Source organism: Podarcis gaigeae, assembly GCF_964106915.1.
Source record: "Podarcis gaigeae genome assembly, chromosome: 7".
NCBI classification, from domain to species: Eukaryota; Metazoa; Chordata; class Lepidosauria; order Squamata; family Lacertidae; genus Podarcis; species Podarcis gaigeae.
This window is the reverse complement of record NC_139683.1, coordinates 14,469,868-14,495,386: the sequence shown is the minus strand read 5'-3', so window position 1 is coordinate 14,495,386 and position 25,519 is coordinate 14,469,868. Positions and strand designations below refer to the sequence as shown.

The 25,519-nt window shown below is 46.7% G+C and overlaps 1 protein-coding gene across 4 annotated transcripts in view; it reads right to left on the bottom strand.

The window, feature by feature from the left end:
* Positions 1-16,207, bottom strand: part of FBXO32 (F-box protein 32) — a 38,383-nt gene extending 22,176 nt beyond the window's left edge. For all 4 annotated transcript variants that reach the window (XM_083749337.1, XM_083749338.1, XM_083749339.1 and 1 more), the window contains exons 1-3: positions 15,752-16,207; positions 1,725-1,837; positions 287-336 (exon numbers count right to left, since the gene is read on the bottom strand). In XM_083749337.1, coding sequence (XP_083605463.1) covers positions 287-336; positions 1,725-1,837; positions 15,752-15,876 — 288 coding nt within the window. In that variant the 5' untranslated portion in view covers positions 15,877-16,207. The remainder of the gene's footprint in view (positions 1-286; positions 337-1,724; positions 1,838-15,751) is intronic.
* Between the last annotated feature and the right edge of the window lie 9,312 nt (positions 16,208-25,519).

The following is a 25,519-nucleotide window of genomic DNA, read 5'->3' as shown; positions in this document are numbered from 1 at the left end:
AAGAGAATAATGCGTTTCTGGGCTGAACTGGTAAAGTTGTAATCTCCTTGCAGTGGACAGTTCTCTAGATATGCCAAGTCAAAAGTCGAAATACGATGCAACAGGCCACATTCGCTTCTACCTTTACTCATACTTAGGTTGGTTGAGAAATGACCCAGAACATGCCAAGAATGATTGTTGACTCAGCCCTAAGCCATTTTGGTTATGGTAAATGGGCTATTTCAGGCAGTTTTAAATAACAATTTTGAGCAAAGCTACTATGTTTCACGTAATAAGGGATACTCACCTCTTTTGTGCTTCCTTTGTGCACATAAATCCACTTTTCTTGGTGAAAATCTGTGGAAATGAAACCACATTTTCTTGATTTAAAGCCATGCAAATTATGACCCTCGCCTCAATTTGCTTCAGTCTGTCATTGGTTGCCAACGATCACCACCACCCTGGGTTACATCAGGTCTCATGGACGAATGAGTTTAATAAATGGATCAAATCGGAAGCGTATCTGAAAGACCACCACATCCTTCCACACAGACCCTCTGGGGTGTTTAGATTGGCAGAGAGGGCCTTCTTGATAGTTCCCCTGCCCTCAAAATTTGGAGAGGAGGAGTGGCCTAGAAGAGGGCATTACCTGTGGCAACACCTTAGCTGCAGAATTCCCATTGGTGCTTACATTTTAACAAGAACAAAATAATAATAATAATGAACAGGAGAGGTGGCGGGGCTTTGGGATTCCTCAAAGGCAGACCATGAGTCTTTGGAAGCACTTTTTCTTTCGGCATGGTGTATTGGGAACCCACTCTGGGCTGTAGGCACAAAAGCTTTGACCTCTATGGTGAGTCAACCCTCCCTAAGCCAAGCTCAAAGCTGGAAGATATTTAGCTCTCTCAGGAATTGCAGAAACACTGGCACATATCCAACACAGCACTAAATAATCATACCGCCAGCACAAGGATTCCCGCTTCCACAAGGGGCCATCTCCTCTCTTCTCCTCAAATACATCCCCAGTGTATTTTCTGGAATTCCCCCAACCCCTGGGAGATTTGGGGAGGATGTGGGGGCAAGGAGAGTGGGGGCAAAGTCCCATTGCGCAAGTGGGAATCCTTGCACAGCACTGCAACTGGATAAGAGCCATTAAATAAGACTCCAGGCCAGCGGTTCTCAACCTGCGGGTCCCCAGATGTTGTTGGACTACAACTCCCATCATCCCTGAGCTCTGGCCTTGCTAGCTAGGGGTGATGGGAGTTGTAGTTCAACAACATCTGGGGACCCACAGGTTGAGAAAGGCTGCTCTGGGCAGTCTGATTAGAAAGGGAGTCCCCCACTTTGAAAGGGTTCAAGTGAATGGTTTTATTCCCTCTCCCCCATCTGGTTTTAGACACCATCTTGTGGTTGGGGGTGCATGTTTAAAGAACAGTGGGGAAGGGGACTGGTTCAAGCTGTGGGGTTATGTACCTGCCAAGTGGGCTGGGGGGAGAAGACGTTGGAAACAGATTGCTCCCCGCCACACCAAATACAAGTGATAAACACAGAGGAAAGATCCCAGGCATAAGATTCTACATTGCAATGGATCCAAGTTCTCCGGCCAAGGGTCAAAGCAAAAGTGCAAAGCCTAATCCAGGGTCAGAGGTCAATTCACTGAGCGAGAAATTTGGGTTTTCTCCCACCCCCTCTCCAAACACAGCTGTTTATTGTTATTAAAATAAAAAAAATCTCCCCAGGCTTACACTGAATCTTTGTCTTGTTGTTCAGCTGGTCCTTCTTTCTCTTCTTCACAGCAACATCACAGTTCATGCTATTCAAAAGATTCTCCTTATTGTAGTCCTCTTTGCGGCAGTAACTGGGGATGAGACCAGAAAATGAAGGGAAAAGGTTTAATCTCTTCTGCAATCTGACTAATCTCTTACCCAGCTCCATTAAGAGGAGTCTGGAGTACAAACACCAACAGTTAAGTCAATATATGATACAAGATTGCCTCAGCAGCCTATTAACTTGTGGGTCCGGTTCAAAGAGATCTAGTTTCTAAAAGCAGGGTTGGGGAACTTGCGCTAGGGATGGAAGAGAAATTTGATCCAGTTCACATTGAAAGCTGGCACTACCTAATTCACATTTTCCGAAACAATACGAGAAGCACTGCAGAACCAGTTTCTAAGATTCACAGTTCTCTGAATTTTGCAGCGTGTATAAAGCAATGACAAACCTAGACAGCATCTTAAAAAGCAGAGACATCACCTTGCCAACAAAGGTCCGAATAGTTAAAGCTATGGTTTTCCCAGTACTGATGTATGAAAGTGAGAGCTGGACCATATAGAAGGCTGATCACCGAAGAATTGATGCTTTTCAATTATGGAGCTGGAGGAGACTCTTGAGACTCCCATGGACAGCAAGAAGATCAAACCTCTCCATTCTTAAGGAAATCAGCCCTGAGTGCTCACTGGAAGGACAGATCCTGAAGCTGAGGCTCCAATACTTTGGCCACCTCATGAGAAGAGAAGACTCCCTGGAAAAGACCCTGATGTTGGGAAAGATGGAGGGCACAAGGAGAAGGAGACGACAGAGGATGACATGGTTGGACAGTATTCTCGAAGCTACCAACATGAGTTTGACCAAACTGCAGGAGGCTGTGGAAGACAGGAGTGCCTGGCGTGCTCTGGTCCATGGGGAAGAGTCGGACACGACTAAACAACAACAAAACGTGTGCAAAAATGCATATGCTGGGGGGAAAGTGTGCGTCAAAATGCACACATAAGTGAAATTTAACATACAAAAATGTATTACGTTCGGGGAAATGGCTTTTGCCAAAATGTGTCTAGTAGGCAAAATTGCACACAAACCTGCCTATGTGAAGGAGAGAGTCACTCTAAAATGCTGAATTTTCAAACAGTGTTTTTTTTTAAAAAAAAGCAAGTTGATGTGGAAATGTGAAGAACTGAATTTAAGACCGGGAAAAAGGAGGAAACCCAGAGAAACCAAAATGGACAAATTCGACCATCTCTCCAGGCAGCCGTCCAGAAATTTCTGGACCGCTGCTCCTATATTGCTGGTGGGAGTTGCAGTCCAGCAACACCAGGAAGAACAAATCCCTTCCCTAAAATTTGGGTTTTGAATACTTGAGGAAACATCTCCTCCTTCTCTCACACCTTAAGAATATCATGTGAGGTTCTGGTTTGTGGTCCAGTCACTTATGTGGGTGAGATCATCAAAGGCAGTGAGCAGCAGCAGCAGCCTTGTAATGACCGACGTCAACTGCTCTCTGGGAATTCCCCACCTAGAGCACCCAGAGAGGCTACCTTCCCCTATGCTTCCTTCTGCCAGTTTGATATTATTATTAATAATAATAACAATTATTGAGTTTATATAGCGCCCTATACCCGGAGGTCTCAGAAAAGATCACAACATATATAATCAGAATAACAACAACAACAACCCAATAACACCCCACTCCCAGAAAAGAGCCACATTTTAAAAGGGTATAGGATGCCAAACAGATCAACCAAGGTAAAAGGTAAAGGTACCCCTGCCCGTACGGGCCAGTCTTGACAGACTCTAGGGTTGTGCGCCCATCTCACTTAAGAGGCCGGGGGCCAGCGCTGTCCGAAGACACTTCCGGGTCACGTGGCCAGCGTGACAAAGCTGCATCTGGCAAGCCAGCGCAGCATACGGAAACGCCGTTTACCTTCCCGCCAGTAAGCGGTCCCTATTTATCTACTTGCACCCGGGGGTGCTTTCGAACTGCTAGGTTGGCAGGCGCTGGGACCGAGCAACGGGAGCGCACCCCGCCGCAGGGATTCGAACCGCTGACCTTTCGATCGGCAAGCCCTAGGCACTGAGGCTTTTACCCACAGCGCCACCCGCGTCCCTAGATCAACCAAAGGCCTAGTTAAAAAGGAATGTTTTTGCAGGGCGCCTAAAGGTGTGTAATGAAGGCGCCAGGTGAACTTCCGTAGGGAGAGCATTCCACAGGCGGGGAGCCACTGCACAGAAGGCCCGCTCTCGTGTTGTCACCCTTCGCACCTCTCGAGGAGGAGGCACACGAAGGAGGGCCTCAGAGGAGGATCTCAGGGTCCAGGGAGGTTCATATGGAAAGAGGCGGTCCTTGAGGTATTGCAGTCCTGAGCCATTATTCTGAGATAATGGATTGGACCCTGCCCAAGTTAACTGAACTTCTGTCCTTCTGAAATCAGTAGGTTGAATTAACCATAACTTAGGTCACTAACCTCTTAAGGAGTTCTACTCCTGTGTAAAAGCAACATGCAAATAGGGAGAAGGGCAAGAAGGACACTCTGCACTGCTCTCCGCTACCTCCCCCACAAAAGGTTCAGTCTCTCTATGTGATTTAGGACTAGGTCTTTCCAGGGTTCACTCCAATGGGGCCTCCACTGAGTGCAAGAGGCTCCCCACTTCAGAAGATCACCCTCCAATTCAAGGAAGCTTCCCACCAAATGTTTAGAAGTTGTTGTTGCTGCTGCTGACATTTATCCATCCCTCACCCTATGCTTTAAAATACAGTACTAAAAGCAGTTCAAAACAACTTAGAATCATAGAAATAAGGTGGGTCCTAATATATACACACTGAGGGTCAAAAAAGGGGGGGGGAAGAGGGTCTGGGTAAAGTACTGGGTAAAGTGCTGAAGATACTGGCTGAATCTGTTGGAAGAGCTTTCCACAAGACTGGGCCACAAGGCAGAAGTCTCAATTTTGTACTACCATTAGGCAAGTCTCACCAATCCAGGAAGACACCCAAAGATGCTCCTATATATTGTCTCAGAAACTTAGTGTTAGAATTCCTGCTCCGTGATTGCAGTCATGGGATTGTTGTCTATCACATGATGGTGTATGTTTTGACTCCACAGAGTGGGAAGTGACGGAGACAGGATGTTTGTGTTACTGTGTTCCGTGAAGTGGGACTATTGTCCTTTGTTGTCGCTCTTTGCTATCTGATGCTAGAGAGAGAGGGAGCCATGTTGCAGTGCTCTGTGTGGGTTTATATGTAAATAAAGTAGATTAGCCAAAATGCTGAGTTGCTGTTATGCAAGCTGCGAAGATTCTGCTGATCCCTAAGTGTGCCAATGTCTGTTGGCATTGGTCGCTGTGATGTCCAGGCAGAAGAAAGCTTGTGAAGCTCCCGAACGAATGACCAGGAGGGAGAGAACATGCCAGTTAGGCATGTGGCTCTGCCAGGGTCCTACTCGAGTGTTGGACGAGCTCCTGACGCTTAGTTGGTAAGTAAACGTTATTGGGGTAGAATGGGAAGAAGAGAAATGGCTTCTGGGCAGATACTGCGATATATACAGTAGAACCTCATGTTACGGACGGGATCTGTTCCGGAGGCCCGTCCATAACAAGGAACTGACGCAAGCCGAAGCGCTGCATCTGCGCACACATGCAACACGATTTATCGCTTCTCGCATGCGTGAGCAGCGAAACCCAGAAGTAACCCATTCAGGTGCTTCTGGGTTGCCACGGGACACAACACGAAAACACATAACCTGAAGCGGACGTAAGATGTACACAGTTTTTAAGTTGGTACATTGGACCCTAAGGGACCAAACAGATCTCTATAGGAAATTAAGTCTGCTCCAAATCTGTTTCAGTCTGCTAGATATTGGCATCAACCTTGTCCTACACATCTGAAAGAATTTTATTTAAATGCTCTTTTATATAAACAAGATGAACCGTAGAGCAAACTTCCTTTCCTGTACACACCCTTGCACGTTCAGAAAATGTACCAGGAACGGTCACTTTCAGGAGAAGCTTCAGTGACACTTTTATAGGCTGTCTTGATGAAAAATGGAACGTGGAGGCAATTACATCCATAATTAAGTGGCAGTTGCATAACAAACCTCGTGACCTGGGTGCAACATCAGTGCCCTTTCTTTAGCCTTCTCCTGCTCACCTGATGTCATCGCTTCCTGCTTGTGTCATGAGATGTCCTCAGGCAGGGACACACTCAGGTTACAGGCATCTGTCTATTGTCAGACATATTTTGCAAGGCCTGCAAATAATACTGTGTCGGGAGAGGAGCTTCAGCAGGACAAGGATGGCTAAGGAGAGCAATGTGGGAATGTGAAGAGTTCCATACAATGCAAAGGATATTAAGATAATAAATGATCAATGCCCAAACGGAACTTGGATGCAAGGAAGAAATGTTCTGGTGTAGTCTTCTACCCTCTGTGCTACTTTTTCCTAATCGCAGGGAGTTTATTCCCTATGGGAAACACTAAAAACATACTATTTCCATTTTCAGCCTAAAGTGATTCTGACAGAGATCTCTGTACTACAAGCTGAACTGCACCTGTAGAACGGCTTTAAGGCTGCAGTTTCCAAACCATTTTTCTATAGAGGTCTGTCTCACTTGGCCACAAGGCAATTTAAGAATGGTCCTCACCATTCACAAGTCTGTTGTGGGGTTGAATTGCCTCTCTGAATCTAGCCTAGCATGGTTGTCTTAAACATCCTGCCAAGCTCACACCCTGCGGGCCAACTCGAGTAAGGAGCAAAAGCAAGGTTGTAGACAGGTGAGCCAAATGCAAAATGGAGGTTCACAGTACAAATCTACATCTGGGAGACTACAGATAAGGATTTCCAGCAATTGTTTCCCAGACGGTTGTGGGGCAGGAAGATTTTGTTTGTTGCTGCTAAACGTTGAACAATTGGGAGTCAGAAATCTTTCCCAATCTGTGGTTGATCATCTGTCGGGGGGGGGGAATTATTGATCAGTAGATCTCAATCTAATGTCCTTTTCTTAGACCACCACACCCTTCGGATCAGGCATAGGCAAACTCAGCCCTCCAGATGTTTGGGGACTACAACTCCCATCATCCCTGACCACTGGTCCTGTTAGCTAGGGATGATGGGAGTTGTAGTCCCAAAACATCTGGAGGGCCGTGTTTGACTATGCCTGCCGTAGATTAACATTACAAGGAGGTAGGCATAGGCAAACTCAGACCTCCAGATGTTTTGGGACTACAACTCCCATCATCCATAGTTTGCATTGCTTTTCCATTACACTTTATTACTTTATACTACAAAGGCAGTGAAGAATTGCTCTGAAATGGAAGTTGGGTTCAGCCAATAAAGTGACAGAACTGAAGGTTTCAACACAGCCTTGACTGCAGTGTTGTTCCCAAGGATTTCAGTTAACCACCTGCAAAATGTGTGCCCATGTACACACACACACAGAAAAATTGTGTCAGGGTAACCACGTTGCAGTTCTATCTACAATTTTACAGCTTCATGCACAAGTTGTACTTATTTACATAGCGATCTGTTTCATTACCCCATGCTTAATGCTTGGGTCGTAAACTATTTTAAAAACTTGTCTAAACGGAGAGGGGGGGTGGGCGGGCAGTACAACAAAATAATGCTCTGCTGCAGAAAGATATCACATTCCTTCTTGTATTTGTAACAAGATCCTGTTCAGAGTCATCTTTAGACAGCTGCCTCTATTGCAGAATCTCCTGGCCAGAGCTGGAGTTTGATATTAAATTTCATTCTTGACTGCCTCAAAGTAATAGAAACAAATACCCAAAGAAAACAACTTGGTCCTTTACTAACGTACAGCATAGCAGAGATCAGTCACCTAATACTGAAGATCTTGCTTGTTTGTGCAACAACTGAATAATCTTAATTTCACATATGCGCTCATGGGGTCTGAAGTGTACAGCGACTCACCAGGAACAAGACCTCGGGGTCGTAGTAGTGAATATATTGACCCAGTGTGTGGCAGCTGTGAAAAAGGCGAATGCTCTGCTAGGGATCAATAGGAAGGGAACTGTAAATAAAGGACCAGGGGGAAGAGTTGGTGGAAGAAGATTGGAAGAAATTTAAAGACTATTTGCAGAAACATTGTAAAATTAATGAATGTTAAAATGATGTAGGATTGAAATGAGACGGCTTTAGCAACAAAGTTAAAAGAATATGTAAAAATGGATTGATAATTAGATGAAAATATGAAGCTCAATATGTTAAGATATAAAATTAAGATAAAAACAAAGAGGGTAAGGATTTGCTGAATTAACCATGTGAACTGGAATACAAAAAAGGGAGGCGTGAGGAGGTCAGGAAAATAAGGAAATGAAATATAAGACATGAAAAGATGGATTTGTTTTTAATTGTTTTCTATTTTTCATCTATTTTTTATGTATTTTGTATTTTTCATTTGTATTTTTGTATCTGTTTCTTTTTCTTTTTTCTTTTTTTATTCTGTAACTTTTTTCTGTCTATAAAATCTTAATAAATATCTTTTTTTTAAAAAAGGAACTGTAAATAAAGCTACAAATACAAATCTATGGCGCAACTAGATTTTCACCCACGCTCTTTAAGGCAGAGGTGCGCAACCTGTGGCTGTGCAGATTTTGTGGACTTCAACTCCCACCATTCCAGAGTACTGGCCATTCTGGCCTGGACTGACCGGAGTTGGGGTCCAACAATATCGAGAAGGCCACAGGTTGTCCACTTCTGCATTAAGCTAGTGAAGCTCTGAACTGCATGGGATCAGCACTTTTAGTACTGGCTTCCAGTGAAGCATGGGATTCAAACTTGTGTTGATGCAGCCATGTGCATATTAAAATGACACTGTGGAACACAATGTGGTCAGCAGGGTGCCTTGAAGCTCCGTAACTGTAAGGTGTAAATTCAGAGGCAGGTATACTCTGTAAAATCCAGCTCCTCACCCCCACCCTGCCCAGTTTCTTCTAGTCCTTAAGGCTGAAGAAGAAAAAAGGAATGAAATGTAAATCTCAGATGACATTCCCGGTTGGGAAGGAGGGCTGAGCTGGATTTCTAGCGGTCAGGAAAAACGTTTTGGCTCAAACGTTTTGGCTCCCGAACGCTGCAAACCCGGAAGTGACTGTTCTGGTTTGTGAACTATTTTTGGAAGCTGAATGTCCAATGGGGCTTCCAATTGGCTGCAGGAGCTTCCTGCAGCCAATCAGAAGCCACACTTTGGTTTCCAGACATTTTGGAATTTGAGCGGAATTCCGGAACAAATTCCGTTCGACTTCCAAGGTACAACTTTATATAATTTGGTTGTAGCTCAACTGTTCTGCTGGAAGGTGGAATTGTGGATTTATAGCAGTGATCCCTGACCCTTGGACACAACTAGATGTGCACCTCTGTTCTTAGGAGCCAGAGTCCAATATATTTACATGGGCTCCAATTCCACAAAGGTTTATGTCCCAATAAACCCATTGGTCTTTCAAATCAAGACTCTGTTATTCTTGTAGTAACAGACTTAAGATGGCTTCCTTACTAGAAAGAGCCTGATCTGCAAATCACAGTACAGTGGTACCTTGGTTTAAGAACAGCTTAGTTTATGAATTAACTTGGATTAAAAATGCTGCAAATCCGGAAGTAGGTGTTTTGGTTTGTGAAATTTGCCTTGGAAGCAGAACATGTTTCACTTCCTGTTGAGTATGTTCCATTTGTAAATTGAGTCCCCTGCTGCTATGGGAAAGAAAGCCTTGGTTTAAGAACGGACTTCCGGAACGGATTAAGTTCATAAACCAAGGTACCACTGTATAAAGTGTTTAGGGTTATTTCCAGCCCTTCGTTTAGGCAATCACAGGAGGAATAAAATTATCTGATCAAATACAGAACAGAAAATACCTAACACTACAGGTGTGGGGAACTGACCAGGCCTATACGTATGCACAGGGAAATTCCTAACACCACAGGTGTGAGGAATAGATTCTGGCTAATCCAGAAAGGCACTGTTTTCAGACAGCTCCTCAGAAAATGCCCAGAAAGCAGAGGTATTTCTGGAAGTGTCCAGTGATATACTGTTTAAAGGTAAAGGTAAAGGGGCCCCTGACCATTAGGTCCAGTCGTGACCAACTCTGGGGTTGCGGCGCTCATCTTGCTTTATTGGCCGAGGGAGCTGGCGTATAGCTTCCGGGTCATGTGGCCAGCATGACAAAGCCACTTCTGGAGAACCAGAACAGCGCACAGAAATGCTGTTTACCTTCCCGCCAGAGTGGTACCTATTTATCTGCTTGCACTTTGAGGTGCTTTCAAACTGCTAGGTTGGCAGGAGCAGGGACCGAGCAACGGGAGCTCCCCCCGTTGTGGGGATTCGAACCGCCGACCTTCTGCTTAGCAAGTCCTAGGCTCTGTGGTTTAACCCACAGCGGCTTGGCTTATAAACTGCATGCTCTTGATGGTGCAGCAACAGAGAACAATTGAAGAGAACAGGTGCTATTTGAAACCTGAAGGAGCTACAGTTCTGCTGCGCTGTCCAAGGAACCCTCACCCTTCCCCCATCCCCTTCTCATCTCTTTGTGTTTTCCCCAAAGCAAACGTCACCCACTCCTTATCTTCAGTAGAAACTGTATCTCTGTTTACTGGGCTGCGTTACTAGGACATAGAAATGTCACTGGATCAGATGATTCAACAGTGCTTTATTGCCCAATGTCATGTGATGTGACCTGGAACTTGTTAACAGTCCCATCTTGAGGTGCCTGGGGCAAATTTATGCCGCAGAGGTTACTGAGAAGGTTTCTACCGAGATTTTAATGCGCAGGGAAGCAACGTGAATCACGAGAAGCAGACTGAGCAGCGTCTATCAATTACCCCAGGGTTGCTTACTTGGGTTTGCAGGAACTCTGGAGAGCTCTTTCCCAATAAATGTCACCCGATTCCTTCAGCTGCAGCTGCCAGGCATTGAAACTGGTTTTCTGCATGCAGTATGTGCTCTACCCACCCCACAAGCTGCAGTTCCTTCCCCTATATTTCCAAAGAGGAAATCCTGCCTCTCAGGGCCGGGTGGGCGAGGAAGACCCCCCTCCAGGGGCACAGGCAAGGAGGGGGCGCAATATCTGCTGAAAATATTTCCAATATGTCTATAAATAAAAATATCAATTATTTCCTCATATGAAAAAGGTTTTAAATAGAGGGTATTCCCAGTGTATGTTGGGACGCGGGTGGCTCTGTGGGTTAAACCACTGAGACTAGGACTTGCCAATCAGAAGGTCAGCGGTTCAAATCCCCATGATGGGGTGAGCTCCCATTGCTCGGTCCCTGCTCTTGCCAACCTAGCAGTTCGAAAGCACCTCAAAGTGCAAGTAGATAAATAGGTACCTCTCTGGCGGGAAGGCAAACGGCGTTTCCGTGCGCTGCTCTGGTTCAGCAGAAGCGGCTTAGTCATGCTGGCCACATGACCCAGAAGCTGTACGCCGGCTCCCTCGGCCAATAAAGCGAAATGAGCGCCACAACCCCAGAGTCGGCCATGACTGGACCTAATGGTCAGGGGTCCCTTTACCTTACAGTATATGTTATGCAAGGGCCCTGTTTTTCCCTATTTTTTTTCTGTGCCACATTCCGTAGGGGGTGCAATCTGGATGGTTCTGCCAGGGGCGCAAGATCACCTAGCTACAGTTCTGCTGCCTCTTCCTACAGGAGGGTTAAAACCAAGGGCAACCTTCTGTCCTGCAAGCAGTGGTCTCTCCAAACAGCCAGCCATAGTTCCTTCCTCATCCCTAGCAATGCCCCCACAATGTACTCTAACTTTGATATAGAGATTTAATACTTTGGCAGCTGTGCACCTAACTTCTCTTGTTGTGCAAGAGCCCACATCTAGCCAGTTTTCTTTTTCAAACTGTGAAAATCAGCACAGCCCCAAGGCAAGGCTTTTCCTTCCAGTCTATTTCATATGGATGAGCTACTGTTGCACAAGGAGTCGGTGGAGCATCACACAAGGGCTCCAAGGCTGGTGTGTCAAGGCATGCTTTGACAGATGGCATGTTTAAGCAGTGAGAGATGCCAAGCGAATGACAAAGAAATGATCAGGGCACCGTTCCCATGTGCTATGTCATACTGTTGCCACTCACGTCTAATCCAAAAGTGGTTGCATTTAGTTTTGCCCTTGCAGTTTCAAAAGCCAGGAATTAAAAACAAAACCTGGGTTCACTTTCTCAGTAGAGGCAGTAATATTTAGCAATGCGAACTTTTAGCAAAATGAGCAGCCTAGACAAAAAAGCTTGGGCTACAGCTTACTAACAGTAGAATTGTTTTTAATTTGGTTGTGAAATCTCCTGCATGCTGCACAAGCAAACTGAAAGATCCTGAAACCAATAGCTGGCTCAACCAAATCTATCATGTAACTTGTTCACAGTTGCCACTAGTTTCGTGGGACAGACAGGGATGTAGACAGCCTGCTCTGTGGCATTTCAGTATCAGTCCCTGCTGAAGACAGGATACCGGAACTCGATGGCTCATTGCTTAACAACATTTCATTTTTTCGGGCAGAAGCCTTTAATATGCAACGAATACAGGCCTCTGCTTAAGTGGCCAACATTCTGTTAGATGCCAAACAAAATAAACCAGAATGCCCTGCCATAGCCAAGGCTTTTGTTAACTAAACACAGTAAACCAAGAGAGCTCCGAGTTTAAAAATAGACTCAACCCATTTTGTTAAGTTCCACATCTCAACTACCGCATGCACTGAAGCCACTTGAACTGTCAGTATTGATTTCTTGTAATTAAACAGATACCCGCCTGAGCGGAAGTTTTGAAGCACAACTCCGCTAATGGGGACGCAGTGTTCCCATTGCCACAAATTTATGTTTCAACTAAAGAACCACCCACCGTGGATTTCGCAAAACTAACCCATACATTACTCAAACTGATGTTTTACTGGAAAGCATAAACAGAAGTTACAGGAAACAAGCCTTCCAAAATTATCAGGCAGGAGTCTCAATCTATATTGCCTAGTTAGATGTGACATACTTACTTCCCAGATAACGTAATGCTAATTTAAAGTGTCCCACTAAATTCAGTGCTTGCATTTAGTTTTGCAACTCCGTTTCCAAAAAGCAGATATTCCAAAATAAATTCAGGAAGCCTAGCTACCCAAGTGATCAGCTTTGGCAGTCCAATTCTATACCTTACTCAGAAGTAAACTCCACTGTGTTCAGTGGGATCTACAGGCAGGTTGGCGTGCAAAGGATTGCAGCCCCATTAAATAGAAGGGGATTTGTGTCAGTTTAAATTCAAACATTGTGGCCTAACTAGGCTGCAGACTGGGTTGTATATGTTTTCTCTTCATTTTCTTGCTTGCTCAGCGAACCCATCCAAGAAGCTCCAAAACCCTAATAACAAAAATTCTGGCTCTCATACAGAAACCATCCATCTAAAATCCGGGTTTGCTGCACATTTTAGGCAGAAGCAGGGGGGAAATACCTGTGCGCCAAGCAAAATTCTTACCATGAACTGCATAATGAAACATGCACATGATTCCATCAAAAGAATCCTCACTATGGGGGCTGGTGGGTGTTTTTAATTCATGAATAAACTTCATACAAATCGTAGAATTTTAGAGTGGGAAGGGACCACGAGGGTCATTTAGTCCAACCCCCTACATTGCAGGAATCTTGTGCCCAATGTGGGGCTCGAACCCAGGAACCTGAGATCCCCGAGAGTCTAATGCTTTACCAGCTGACCTATCCAGCATTCATGCTTAGCAGATAACCTGCTTCCTCAGTAACTGACATACTATCTGCTGCTGTTCCAACTCCTCTGTTCTTTGGTGTGCCAATTTATTATTTCAGTTTCTCATTAAGTTCCAGGAGGAGATGCTTTTCGAGGAAAACAATTTGCAGGATTGTTTGCTTCCCTGAACCAAAGCAACAACATTGAGAATATTAGACTTTCAAGCACTTTTGCCCAGCTGTACGCTGTGACTGAGGGAACCTGGGTAGGGATTGAGGCAGAGCAGCACAAACTGTGTGTGTGTGTGTGTTGCATCAGACCAAACAGTCTCCAGGGACATGGAGATACTTAGCAGCATCTTGGACAAAACCTGGGGGAGAAGACAAAGGTTGGATAGAGTATGAGAGGTGGGGAAATGGGTGAAGGTGGGACAGAACTGGTACTTATTTTAAGAAGGTACTTTATGGCTGAGTGTCTCTGAACATGCACAGAATTATTTTCCCAAAGGTAATGCTTCCTTGCCTGTTCAGAAACAGTCTGTCCTGCTGTGCTTTGGAATCTGGTGTCGCACCACCTGCTGGTAGTGGTCCCATGAGATCCCTGTTGCAAAGCAGCCTGGAAACCTCCAGGTATTTTTGGACACCAACTCCCATCAGTCCCAGCCAGCCTTGCCAATGGTCAGGCATGAAGTGAGTTGTAGTCCAGCAACATCCAGAGACCAGAAAATTGGGGATGCCTGTTCTAGGTCACCTCAAACTCGGCCCTCCAGATGTTTTGGACTACAACTCCCATCATCGCTAGCTAATAGGACCAGTGGTCAGGGATGATGGAATTGTAGTCCCAAAACATCTGGAGGGCTGAGTTTGGGGATGCCTGACCTAGCGCACAAGGGCAAGCAGGTGGTGTCTGATACCCACTGCGACTGATAGGGTGGAGGGCAGGGAGACGAACATTAGGTGACGCCAGAGCCAATGAGCGGCAGATGTAGTTCAGTCTAGTTCTTCTGTCCCCATCCTCCTCCCTGCTGAGTTCTGCAAGGACAACCTGAGGCTGAGGAGGAGGAAACATATGCATGCACTTACGTCCACAACACACCTGCTTTGGAAGGCACAAAGGTTGCAACATGGTGCCAAAGATACGACCAGAACAGGTGACACCTAAGATCGCTAACAACAATAACTGTCCGGCAAGGGCTTATTGTCCAGCTTTGAGTCTCACATTTCCAATGATCAAATTCAAACTGGCCCAATAAAAATTCTGGGTGGATGGCAACCTCATGGAAAGAATGGGAGAAGATGAGAGAAGAGCGCCCAAACAGAACTGATGAAGGTTTATGCCTGCTTTTTAAAGAGCCGTTGTTGCTTTTGCCAGAATATGTTTCTAGGACAACTGAAGATTTCTGGAGACTTTTTTTTTAGGGCTCAGGATTTCTGGAAACACCCGGTCCTACGGCTTATCACTTAATGTCAAATTGTTCTTGGGGACATTACACACACACACACACACACACACACACACACAGAGAGAGAGAGAGAGAGAGAGAGAGAGAGAGAGAGTTCCATCCAACTATACTCAGAGAAGCCCAATGAAGTTAATGGACCCAAGTTAGTAATGCTCATTATTTTTAATAGGCCTGCTCCGAGTAGGACCAACCTTAAGACACAGCCCTCCACTCCCTCCATATCGCGATAATAAAATGGTGGTTCTCCAATCCAACCAACCCCAAATACAATAGACGGGTGGGCAAGACGGACATTTCGCTTTTAAGAAATCTGGAGCAAATGCGCGAACGCATTTAACGGGCCGAGAGTCACATCTGGAGAGCTGGAAGCGGCACGTTCCTGGTAGCGCCACAGGAGGTGGGCGCTGCGCTCTCGCTCCTGCCTCCGCCTCCGGGTTCCTGGAGAGGGTTTAGCTCGCCAGATGATCCTCCTTCCCGCAATGACGCCACAACCCCAAGAACAACACAAACCGAGGCGTTGCAGCCTCGCACGGGCAGAGATGCACTCGGGGAAACAACGGCCTCGTTAAGAAAACAACCGCCATGTCTGCGCGTTCTTTGCAAAAAGCAAGCCTTGCCAATTATTATTTTTTTTGCAAAGATGCAAACCGGTGTGTGTGTGTGTGTGTGTGTGTGTGTGTGTGATCAGCCACGTATCTCTCTGCCTGCTACCACCCGGCAGCCCCACCAACAGCTACAACAACAACATTTGCTAGCAACTATGTCCGGGGTTGGGGGGACGACACCCCACCTGCAAGTGGGGCAACCCTCTCCAAAGGCGCACGCAGCGCGCAAGGCACCCGGCTCTCTCCGCGCCGGTCTCACCTGTTCCGCTCGCTGGCGAAGCTGCTGCTGCTGTTCTCCCTCTCGGCCAGAAACCTCGTCCAACCATCCGCCGTCTTCACCCAGTTCTGCCCCGGGGAGCGCCAGTCCTGGCCCAGAAAAGGCATCCTCGCTAGCTAAAGAAATCCAGGAACCAAAGTTGTCCTTGCGCTCCCTTGCGCCTTCTTCTCCCAAGCGAAAATAGTAGGAGCGAAATGTCCCTAGCCAAAGGGCTACACAGAAATTATTGCTGTTATTCTTTGCTCTCTCTCCCTCCTCTACTATGATCTCCTCCGCCACTCCAATCCTTGTCTCTGCCCTCGCTCCGGCCGCCTCCGTATTTATCTGCGGGCTGCAGGGGCTCTTTGTTGCCGGAAGAGCGCCTGCAAGCTCCGCCTCTCGCCCGGGGAGGGAGGAGAGACACGTGGCTTTGTTTATTGCTGCGCTCTTTCCTCGGGAGGAGCGGCGGTTCTTGCTCGGGCTGCTCCTTGCCTGTTGCGCAATCCCTGGAAATGGAAACTTGTGCCCTGGCGTCGGGGTCCCCTCTCTCAGCTGCCCGGCTTCGGTTTATTTATAGGGTCCCCGAGCCAAGTAAGAAAAACACCCCACAGAACAACAGCAAAAGCCCCCAGCAGAAGTAAAGGGTAGGAATATGCATTAATTGTGCTTGTTGTGTTCGGCTTTTTTCCTGCAAGGAAGGCAAGGCGGGGGCTCTGTTCCACCTCGTTTTTGGTCCTCCACAACAACCCTGTGAGGTAGGGTAGGCCGAGAGGCTGGCCCAAGGCCACCTAGTGAGCTTCATGGCTCAGGGGGGATTTGAGCCCAGGGCTCCCAGGCAGTGGCGTAGCGTGGGGGGTGCAGGGGGGGGGCGGCCGCACCGGGCGCAACATCTGGGGGTTAGGGGGCGCAAATTACTTGCCTTGGCCCGGGTGATGACAACCCACGCTACGCCACTGCTCCCAGGTATCCAGTATGACACTCTGGCACAGGCTGAGTTGTTGGTGTAGCTGTTACTCAACTGTAACTAAGGGGTGGGTAACCTGAGGCCTGGGAGCCAAATGCGGCCCTCAAAGCCTTTCTGTCTGGCCCTTGTAAGTCTTCCCAGGCCGCACCTGCTACTGACCTTGCTTTTCTCCTGTCTGGAGTGTTTTTGACTGTCTGGAGTGTGCCCTTCAACTCTTGCTTCCCTGGAAGGAGATTTGGGTGTGTGGGAGGGAGTGCATGCAGAGAAGCAAATTTAAAATTTGCTTTTGTAGGATAATTTCTACATGTGCTCATAAACTCCTCTCTACCCTCCATTGTAGCAAGCAGTAGCCAGGAACACACTCCAGACAGGCAAAAGCCTGTTGAGGCTTCTGAGGAAACATTGAAAGACCGGGGGGGGGGGGGGACACCTTTTGCTTCCAATACCTGAGGTTCCCCATCCCTGATGCTCCATGGAACTGTGGACTCCCTCCACCAACAGTAGCTTCCTGTACTCAAGAACATAGAATCATAGAATTGTAAGGGACCGCGAGGGCCATCTAGTCCAACCCTCTGCAATTCAGGAATCTTCTGCCCAGTATGGGGCACGAACCCTTAACCCTGAGATTAAGAGTATCATGCTCTACCGCACGCATAGGCAAACTCGGCCCTCCAGATGTTTTGGGACTACAACTCCCATGATCCCTGACCACTGGTCTTGTTAACTAGGGATGATGGGAGTTGTAGTCCCAAAACACCTGGAGGGCCGAGTTTCCCTATGCCTGCTCTACCAACTGAACTATCAGCCACACATCTGTGAAAATAGCTACTGAGATTTCCCCACAGTGGACACAGATGGAGGGACCTGAAAACTACTCCTAAGTAAGGCATAGGCAAACTCGGCCCTCCAGATGTTTTGGGACTACAATTTCCACCACCTCTGACCACTGGTCCTATTAGCTAGGGATGATGGGAGCTGTAGTCCCAAAACTTCTAGAGGGCCAAGTTTGCCTATGCCTGTCCTAAACATAGGTAAAAAGGTAAAAGTACCCCTGACCATTAGGTCCCGTCATGACTGACTCTGGGGTTGCGGCGCTCATCTCGCTTTATTGAGAGAAAATCCAGCCTAGGAAATACAGGTGTTCCAATCATAGACTCATAGATTTGGGACCATGAGGATCATCTTGTCCAGGGGTCTTTTGCCCAACATGGGTCTAGAACCCACAACCCTGAGTTTCATGCTCTGAGCATGAATTTTGCGCTTAAGCACCTGCACATTACCCACGTAAACTAAAAGGGCAAATTAGCCCCTGCTCCTTTAATTTGCTTTCCATTGATTATTTACCAAGGACAGTATGAAACTAAGTTAGAGTAGACCTGCTGAGCCTAGTTTAGTCACGTTCATTCATTTCACTGGGTCTGTTCTGAGTAAAACTTAGTTGAATGCCACCCTTCACACACCCACCCCCCCCCCCAATTATTAAAATGTATACCCATGTTCTTCTCTTCCACAAAGGGCTTGGTCAAAGGAACTTACAAATAAAAAGCAAACATAAAAACAGTTCTACATTCAGGCCATGTGGTGTCTGCATGTCACAACAGGACACCCCCTTGACATGCATGAGTGATGTTGGCATGCCCTGGGCACCCTCTGTTGCAGGGGCAAGGCAGCGCTCCAGCACACAGTCGTTCTAGAGTCTAGAACATCCCTCAGGATCCCCTGCTATGCATAGGCAATATGCAGCAGGCGCTCAAATTCTTTGGCAGGCAACCAACGTGGAAAGAATTTCCTGAAGGTAGAAAGTCTGCAAATCACTGTCTTAGGGCGAGTGATCGTGTAACAACAGACCTTCTTATCCTCTCCCAACTCGCTTCACAGGGCTGCTGAGAAGGTTAGCTGAGGTAAGGTTAATCAGTCACATTGCACCCTGAAAAACATCTAACAATAACACCACCATAACTTTTGAAATACCTAACAATGTAAGTGCTTCTAATGTTTATAATTTCCCTTTGTCCTTTCTGTTTCTTAACACTTTAGGTATGCAAGAAGGAACCCGGTCTGTATTTCTGAAAAGCTTTCAAAGATCATACACTTTTGGGTTCTCTCCCCTAAGCAGTCACCAACCGCTTATATTTATTTCTGTCAATCAAGCGTCTTGTTTTTGTTTGAGCTAGCTGTCAAAATGAGAGCTTGGTTTTGTACACGCTGTGCAGCAAAGCATAAATCAGCTACAAAGTCCTCAAGGGTCTGCTCAGAGCATTCCTGGAGCAAACCTTTACTTGCCACAGAGTTGAACTGTGCGTTATAGGCATATGTGTGCAACAAAATCCCATCAGGCATTTCGAATCCCTTGGTTGAAAAGTGGTTGGGCATAAGAACATAGGAAGAGGCCTGCTAGATCAATCCAAAGGTCCATCTAAGGTAAAGAACCCCTGGACAATTAAGTCCAGTCAAAAACAACTATGGGGTTGCAGTGCTCATCTCGCTTTCAGGCTGAGGGAGCCGGCGTTTGTCCAAATACAGCTTTCTGGGTCATGTGGCCAGCATGACTAAACCGCTTCTGGCGCAACGGGACACTGTGACGAGTGCAACAGCGCACGGAAACACCGTTTATCTTTCCACCAGAGCGGTACCTATTTATCTACTTGCACTGGTGTGCTTTCGAACTGCTAGGTTGGCAGAAGCTGGGAGAGAGCAAAGGGAGCTCACCCCGTCGCATGGATTCGAACCGCCGACCTTCCGCTCAGCAAGCCCAAGAGGCTCAGTGGTTTAGACCACAGCGCCACCCACTCCTCTGAAAGGTCCATCTACTCTCATTGTGACCAATCAATATGCCCATGGGAAGCTTGCAAGCAGGAACTGGGCACGACACCACTTTCTCCAGCTGTGATTCTCAGTGATTGGTCAGTGATTCAGAGGCACGCTGCCCATGACAGGGTTAGTAGTCATGGGTAGCCTTCCATGAATTTGTCTAATCGTCTTCTCAAGCCATCCAAGTTGGTGGCCATCACAGCCTCCTGTGGGAGCCTGTTCCATAATTTAGTTATCCTGGCTGTCCTGAATCTTCCAACATTCAGGTTCATCAGATGTCCTCAAGTCCCAGTATTATGAGAGAGGGAGAAAAACTTCCCTCTTTCCACTTTCTCCAACCCATGCATAGTTTTATTCTATCGTGTCTTCTCTTGCTCGCCCATCCTCTAAATCAGGCATAGGCAAACTCGGCCCTCCAGATGTTAGGGACTACAACTCCCATCATCCCTAGCTACCAGGACCAGTGGTCAGGGATGATGGGAGCTGTAGTCCCAAAGCATCTGGAGGGCCGAATTTGCCTATGCCTACTCTAAATGAAAAAGCCCCAAAAAGCCTCATAGGGAAGTTGCTCTATTCCAGCGGTTTTTAACCTTCAACCTTTTTGAGTCCATTGCTCCCTTGACCAAGCACATTCTTTCTGTGGCCCCCCTGTTCTGCCCCTGTCCCATTCCACCCTGCCCCTTTTTTGGGGTGGGCTCAAGGAAGGAAGGCTGCCAGGAAGAGAGAAAGAGAAAGAGAGAGGGAGGGAGGGAGAGGGAGGGAGAGAGAGAGAGAGAGAGAGATGCAGGAAGATATTGGACTGCAGGTTAAAGCCGCAGGCTCTCCTTAATGAGCAGCGAAAGAGAGACAGATAATGTAGGGCCACAAGTCACGGCCGCAAGTCATGGCTCCCTGGGGCTCCCATGAACGTTCCTCAAGTCTTCCCAAGGTGCCACATTATCCTGGTTGATAACCAAGGCTCTATTCCCTTGAGTAAGTGAGCAGAGAAATATTGGTTAGTGGAAAGGGTTAAGCAACCCCTAACAACAACACGATGGACATGGGTGGCACTGTGATCTAAACCACAGAGCCTAGGGCTTGCCGATCAGAAGGTCGGCAGTTCGAATCCCCGTGACGAGGTGAGCTCTCGTTGTTCGGTCCCTGCTCCTGCCCACGTAGCAGTTCAAAAGCACATCAAAGTGCAAGTAGATAAACAGGTACCGCTCTGGTGGGAAGGTAAATGGCGTTTCCATGCACCACTCTGGTTTCACCAGAAGCGGCTTAGTCATGCTGGCCACATGACCTGGAAGCTGTCTGCAGACAAACGCCGGCTCCCTTGGCCTATAGAGCGAGATGAGCGTGCAATCCCAGAGTCCACGACTGGACCTAACGGTCAGGGGTAACTTTACCTTTACCTTTAACAACAACACACCCACATGGCTTTCAGCTGCCTTTTGTCTCCTCCCAAACCTGCCTTTCCCCTAGAAAAAGCAGGTGCTGGGTTATTGCAACCTGAATATGCATGTATAGTTAGCTCTTTAGCATCATTCACAAGCCCTGTGGGTGGGTTTGGGAAGATTGCCTGCATCAGAATCTAAGCAAATGTAATTTTGATTGTGTGATTAGCAGCTACACCTGCTTTTTAAAAGAAGTCAACACTAGAGACATAGTAAATGGAGGTGGGTGGGCAGGATGGTTAACCCTTCCTTCTCCAGCCATGATCCCAGCAGAAATGTGCCTCCTGCTTATTAGTAAAGAGAAACCAATGGGAGCTTTCCCCCTTAAGCTAAACTGCAATGTGAGGGACAGGATCCAAGGTGAGGAGGGAAGGGGTTACAGCTTCCCACAGGCAGAGGTCCTGATGATGGGAGGAGGAGGGGGAGACCTATTATTAAACAGTTCCTTTATAACCCAATCATGCAATTAAAATCCTAATCATGCAATTAAAGAATCCCAAGAACAAAAGGCAAAACGCAGTTTGGTAAGGAGGAGATTGGATTTGATATCCTGTTTTATCACTACCCGAAGGAGTCTTAAAGCAGCTAACAATCTCCTTTCCCTTCCTCCCCCACAACAAACACTCTGTGAGGTGAGTGGGGCTGAGAGACTTCAGAGAAGTGTGACTTGCCCAAGGTCTCCCAGCAGCTGCATGTGGAGGAGCGGGGAAGCGAACCTGGTTCACCAGATTACGAGTCTACCACTCTTAACCACTACACCACACTGGCTCTCTGGTAAGCCTGAAGTTGGCTGTGCATGGTGTTGGTTGGCCTTAGAGGAATGTAAGGCTCTTCTGCAGCAGACCACAGACACCTCATGCCCAGCTATCTATTCTCATGGTGGCCAATCAGCTGCCTATAGGAAGCCCTACTGGCCATTACCAGCAACAGAGGCATTCTGCCTTCAACAGCAGAGGCAAGACATAGCCATTGTGGCTACTAGCCATTGACAGTGGCATAGTGTGGAGAGCGGCACAGGGTGGTTGCCCCGGGTGCAAAATTCTTAGCGGAGTAAAATTTCAAAACCTGGTGCTGCCTCAATATAACTGCATGCTTCTGTTTCTGGGCTCTGTGAGAAATGACTTCTCCATGTGAAACAGGAAGTGACCTCTCCAGACAATGGAATGACTCTTCTTTTCTTATTTCTGTGGTTGCAATCTCCTGGGTGACGCAGATGCCATTAGGCAGTTGAATGCGCATACGTACTCTTGTCGGTTTCCTTTATTCTGTGCAGCCCCGGCTGCTTGCAACCCATGCTACACCACTGGCCATTGATACTCTTTATCCTTCATGAAACCTCCCTCTTTCAATTGCGAGAACAATTTTGCTCTTCTTTTTTTTAAAAAAAAAAGTCGCATGGTTACCCTTTTAAAAACAGCAAGGCAGCAAAGAAACAGGTATGTGTCTTTTTAAAATTAAAAAATGAAGAGCAGACAGCGTACATGAAGCGTAGGACTTTCATTTTCTCATATTCTGGGGTGGGTGTGTTTTGGAATCACACAATGTTCATGTTGTCAGCTGCCTTGGGTGCTTAACTGAAGAAAAGCAAGGTATAAAATGAACGGAACAAGGCTGATTCCCAGGCATCGATTTGCTGTTATTTATGTCCGTCATTTTTAGTTGCAATGCTGGGCCCACACCACAGTTCTAGAGGACCTGCTGTGAGGTATCTGCAATTCTCGTTGTCGTCTTTGCCTTCCGTGTTTCTCCTGAGGATGCTGGTTTTACACAACTGGTCTAAATAGATAAGCCCTCCCTTTGCTACTAATGGAGGAAGAGGAGGGAAGGTGGCCTGAGTTTGCTTATATAAGAGTGCTTGAGAGATAAACACCCCCACAGAAGTCTCGCTGCCCTAATCCCAGTCACGCTGTCACCTCTTCTCCTGGGGGTTGATAGATCTGCTGACTTGCAGAGTTACAACAACAGCTGGCATTTGATGTACAAGGTGATATGTGCTCTTTCAAAACAACGTCTGGAAAGCCAAGTGCTCAAGGTTGTAAACAAAAATCTCTCGAGTTTTATCTCTCCCTCGGGGTGGGGGAAGGGAATGGCCTCGTGGGCACCAGCGCCAAGTGATTGAGAATGGTTGACTAGAACGGACTGTTTAAGTCCTTCAGGCCTTTTGGAATAGACTGGGAACAGAATTGTGACTTTTTAGAGAGTTGAAGATGGTTTGAAAGAGGGATCGTTGCTTTTGTTGTGTTGTGTTCAGGCATCTGAAGGCAGCCCTGTATCAGGAAATTCTGAATGGCTGGTGTTTTAAAAATATGCAGCTCATCTGGAATGGGAACAGGACCAACAGGTGTGTCAGCATCAGGGGGCAAGGTTAGAAGTGGATTCATGCTTCCAGCAAACATAGAATCATAAAACCATAAAGTTGGAAGGGACCCTGAGGGTCATCTATTCCAACCCCCTGCAATGCAGGAATCTCAGCTAAAGCATCCATGACAGATGGCCATCCAACCAGTGCTTAAAAACCTTCAAGGAAAGACAGTCTATGCAAGGGAGAAGCTCTGAACTGGCCTATAGCATACTTGAAAATTTCCTAGTCCTCTGGAATCATCATCATCATGAGATGTCATTATAGATACCACAGCTGTCATTTGACGAACTTTGTTGTTGTTTAGTCGTGTCCAACTCTTCGTGACCCCATGGACCAGAGCACGCCAGGCACTCCTGTCTTCCACTGCCTCCTGCAGTTTGGTCAAACTCATGTTGGTAGCTTTGAGAACACTATCCAACCATCTCGTCCTGTGTCATCCCCTTCTCCTTGTGCCCTCCATCTTTCCCAACTTCAGGGTCTTTTCCAGGGAATCTTCTCTTCTCATGAGGTGGCCAAAGTATTGGAGCCTCAGCTTCATGATCTGTCCTTCCAGTGAGCACTCAGGGCTGATTTCCTTAAGAATGGATAGGTTTGATCTTCTTGCAGTCCGTGGGACTCTCAAGAGTCTCCTCCAGCACCATAATTCGAAAGCATCAATTCTTCGGCGATCAGCCTTCTTTATGGTCCAGCTCTCACTTCCATACATCACTACTGGGAAAACCATAGCTTTAACTATATGGACCTTTGTTGTCTCTGCTTTTTAAGATGCTGTCTAGGTTAGTCATTGCTTTTCTCCCAAGAACGATGAACTACCTGCCATTTAAACACACACATATGTAGAGAGTTGGGCTGTGTTAAGGAAGCACATGACAGGCCTGATTTCTGCAACCCACTCATCCTCTCCCATTCTCTGATTCACGAAGTAGTGGATTGTGACAACACAGGAGAGGCAGACCAATTTTCATTCAGAAGGTAACCCTAACCCTGCTATATATAAACACGGCAAGCATGTGTTTGGTTCATGCCATTGCCACACCTGTTAGCTGCTGAGTCACTGTCTCATTTGCCACCTCTTCTGCCATGTGGTTCATTGACACATAAACTACTTGGTTCTTTCCAAAAGGTTGCTGACTAAATCCTCATCAGAGCTATTCCCCTGCAGTCATAGTCAATCCTCATCAAAGCTATTCCCCTGTACCATAGGTACATACCATGGGAAAGACAGGAAGCCTTGAAATATCTGCACCCGAAACAATCTAAGGTTGAAATAGAGACAGCAGAATCTGTCAGTTTTGGTTTCTTCTTCCCTGTTTAGGGAAGTTTTTAATGTTTGATGTTTTAACGTGTTTTTAATATTCTGTTGGGAGCTGCCCAGAGTGGCTGGGGCAACCCAGTCAGATGGATGGCTTACAAATATAATACAGTGGTACCTTGGGTTAAGTACTTAATTCGTTCTTAACTTGAAACTGTTCTTAACCTGAAGCACCACTTTAGCTAATGGGGCCTCCTGCTGCTGCTGTGCCGCCGGAGCACGATTTCTGTTCTCATCCTGAAGCAAAGTTCTTAACCCGAGGTACTATTTCTGGGTTAGCGGAGTCCGTAACCTGAAGCGTATGTTACCTGAAGCGTATGTAACCCGAGGTACCACTGTAATAACAATAACAAGAATAATAACAAGAATATCCTCATTTTTCTGATCTCCACATTTCTGCATCAAGTTTGTGATTTAATTTTTTTTAAAAAAAGTCTTCATGAAAATTCACCAGCATTTTGGTGTGAATTTCTTCTGAGGCACACATTTGTCTGTATAATTTCCCCCGACATTTCTGCATGCAATTTCCCTCACATAGTGCATTTTTACCATGTTATTTTTGCTGTGTTATGGACCTGTGGCTTTTTGTCTGATATACGGGCACACCACGATAAATGTCATTCGTGGCAGTGGGCGTGCTGTAACCCAGCAATGAACGTCAACATTGGACAGCTTTGCTTCTGTTTCCACCATGAGTATAGCAGGGGGAAACTGTGTGCCAGAAGAGCACCTCACAGGCATCTGGATGACCAGAACAATGGACCAGGTTGACCTGATCCAGCAGGCCCTTCTTGTGTTCCTGCCAGTGGGTTTGCACCACACATCATCATCATCATCATCATCATCATCATTTATTTATACCCTGCCCATCTGGCTGGGCTTCCCC